The sequence below is a fragment of the Condylura cristata genome, unplaced genomic scaffold (assembly GCF_000260355.1).
Source record: "Condylura cristata isolate star-nosed mole 26May11 unplaced genomic scaffold, ConCri1.0 scaffold00020, whole genome shotgun sequence".
Lineage (NCBI taxonomy): Eukaryota > Metazoa > Chordata > Mammalia > Eulipotyphla > Talpidae > Condylura > Condylura cristata.
Window position 1 is genome coordinate 25,687,088 of NW_004567121.1, and position 1,565 is coordinate 25,688,652.

Consider the following 1,565-nt stretch of genomic DNA (forward strand, 5'->3'; position numbering starts at 1 on the left):
GGTCACTTGGTCAACGGCCTCCCCCTCGCCAGCTGACACACCTGCTGAGCTGGCAGCCGCGTGACTAAGCTGGACTCCATGTCCGCCCCTCTGCGGCTCAGCTTGGCAGCCGCAGCCCCACAGAGACTCTCGGCCTTAGGCCTCGGTCCCTCCCCCCACCCCAGCGTCTCTGCACTTAGCGTCTGGCCCAGCCCCACCTCTCCTCCTGCCTATTTGCCCCAGCTCCCCTGACACTCAAATTTCCAGGACTGGCTGCTTAACGGGTTTATGGGATGCGGCTTAGCTTCTCACTCCTAGTCTGGGAAACTCCTCTACTTGCTTAACACCGTGCAGGAGAGCCACACCCGTGTCAGGAGCACCATGCAGACCCAAAAGCGAGTGTGACCAGGCTGCCGGCCCCTCTGAGACAGGGGCGATGGTGCAGACCGCAAAGCCGCCATGCATCCCCGCACCAGGCAGGCTGGGAAGGCGCCTTCTCTCCGCTGAGTCATCTGGACTGCACGAACTGGCACTTGTGAGTGCATCGGGCACCGGGCCAGGGCCGCTGTCCAGAAAGGCCCTGCCAGGGACTTCAGGCTCCCCGTCCTGAAATGAGGGGCTCGCACACGAGCGCTTCTGGGTCTCCTCTAGCCCTGACTCTTGTCCCCAATCCCACCCCAGGGACGCAGATGTGATAGCGAGTGGGGGATGAGCGTAGAGAGTACGTACCCAGAGTCTTAGGGGTCTTCTCCCGAGGCCCACTCTCCCGCACCAATCTTAAAAGAACGGAGGAGAGAAAGCACCATGAGAGCTGGCCAGGAGAGCGGGGGCGGGGTGGGGGGGGGCAGGATGAGAATGGGCAGCTCCAGGATGGGCAGCGGCCAAGCAAGATGGGGTGCAAGCGAAAGGGGGGGCCAAGTGGAGGGAGCTAAGGGTGAACCTGTAGCGGGGGCTCTAAGCTGCAGGAAACAGCTCCTTCCGTGAAATCAAGGGCAGCTGACCGGGCCAGGCCGGTGTCCACACTCTCAGGCCCTTTCCAGGCCATGCAGCCCCGGGGCGGGGGCACATGCAGGAGGACTAGTCATTTGGGAAGGAAGCTCCTCACTGCAGGGATGCCGGACAGCAGCACCCCGAGAAGTGAGCGCTCCAGCCCAGAGCTCAGGTCCCCCAAGCTGCACCCGCTGTGACCCCCACCCTGCTCCTCAAGGTTTTAGGTCCCACTCCCATACCCCCAGGTTGACCCCTTTGCTGCTGATGGGAAACCCCCACTGTTAAGAGCCCCACCCCCCACCCCCCACAGGATGGAAAGATGGGGGCCTCCCCAGCACTGGGTTTAATTATAATTTTGAAGTAGGCAGCGCCATTTGCTCATTCAGCAGATATTTAATGAGACCTGCTGTGTGCTGAGCACTGCTCAGGAGCAGAGTCTAGACAGGACAGGCAGCAGCCCCTGCCCTGCGGGGCTGACCTCCGGTGAGGGGTAGTTCCGCCTTACTCAGCCTGGATTTCTCTCCTCGGTGGAGGAGCACCAAGATACGAGAGCCTCTGGGGCAGACAGGGTGACAAGCCACCGAGACAGCTCTGCC

General features: G+C 62.0%; 1 protein-coding gene across 1 annotated transcript in view; it reads right to left on the minus strand.

Moving 5' to 3' along the window:
- Positions 1–1,565, minus strand: part of FAM179A (family with sequence similarity 179, member A) — a 34,716-nt gene that overhangs the window by 24,194 nt on the left and 8,957 nt on the right. Inside the window, exon 6 of the mRNA XM_012727348.1 lies at positions 709–755. Coding sequence (XP_012582802.1) covers positions 709–755 — 47 coding nt within the window. The remainder of the gene's footprint in view (positions 1–708; positions 756–1,565) is intronic.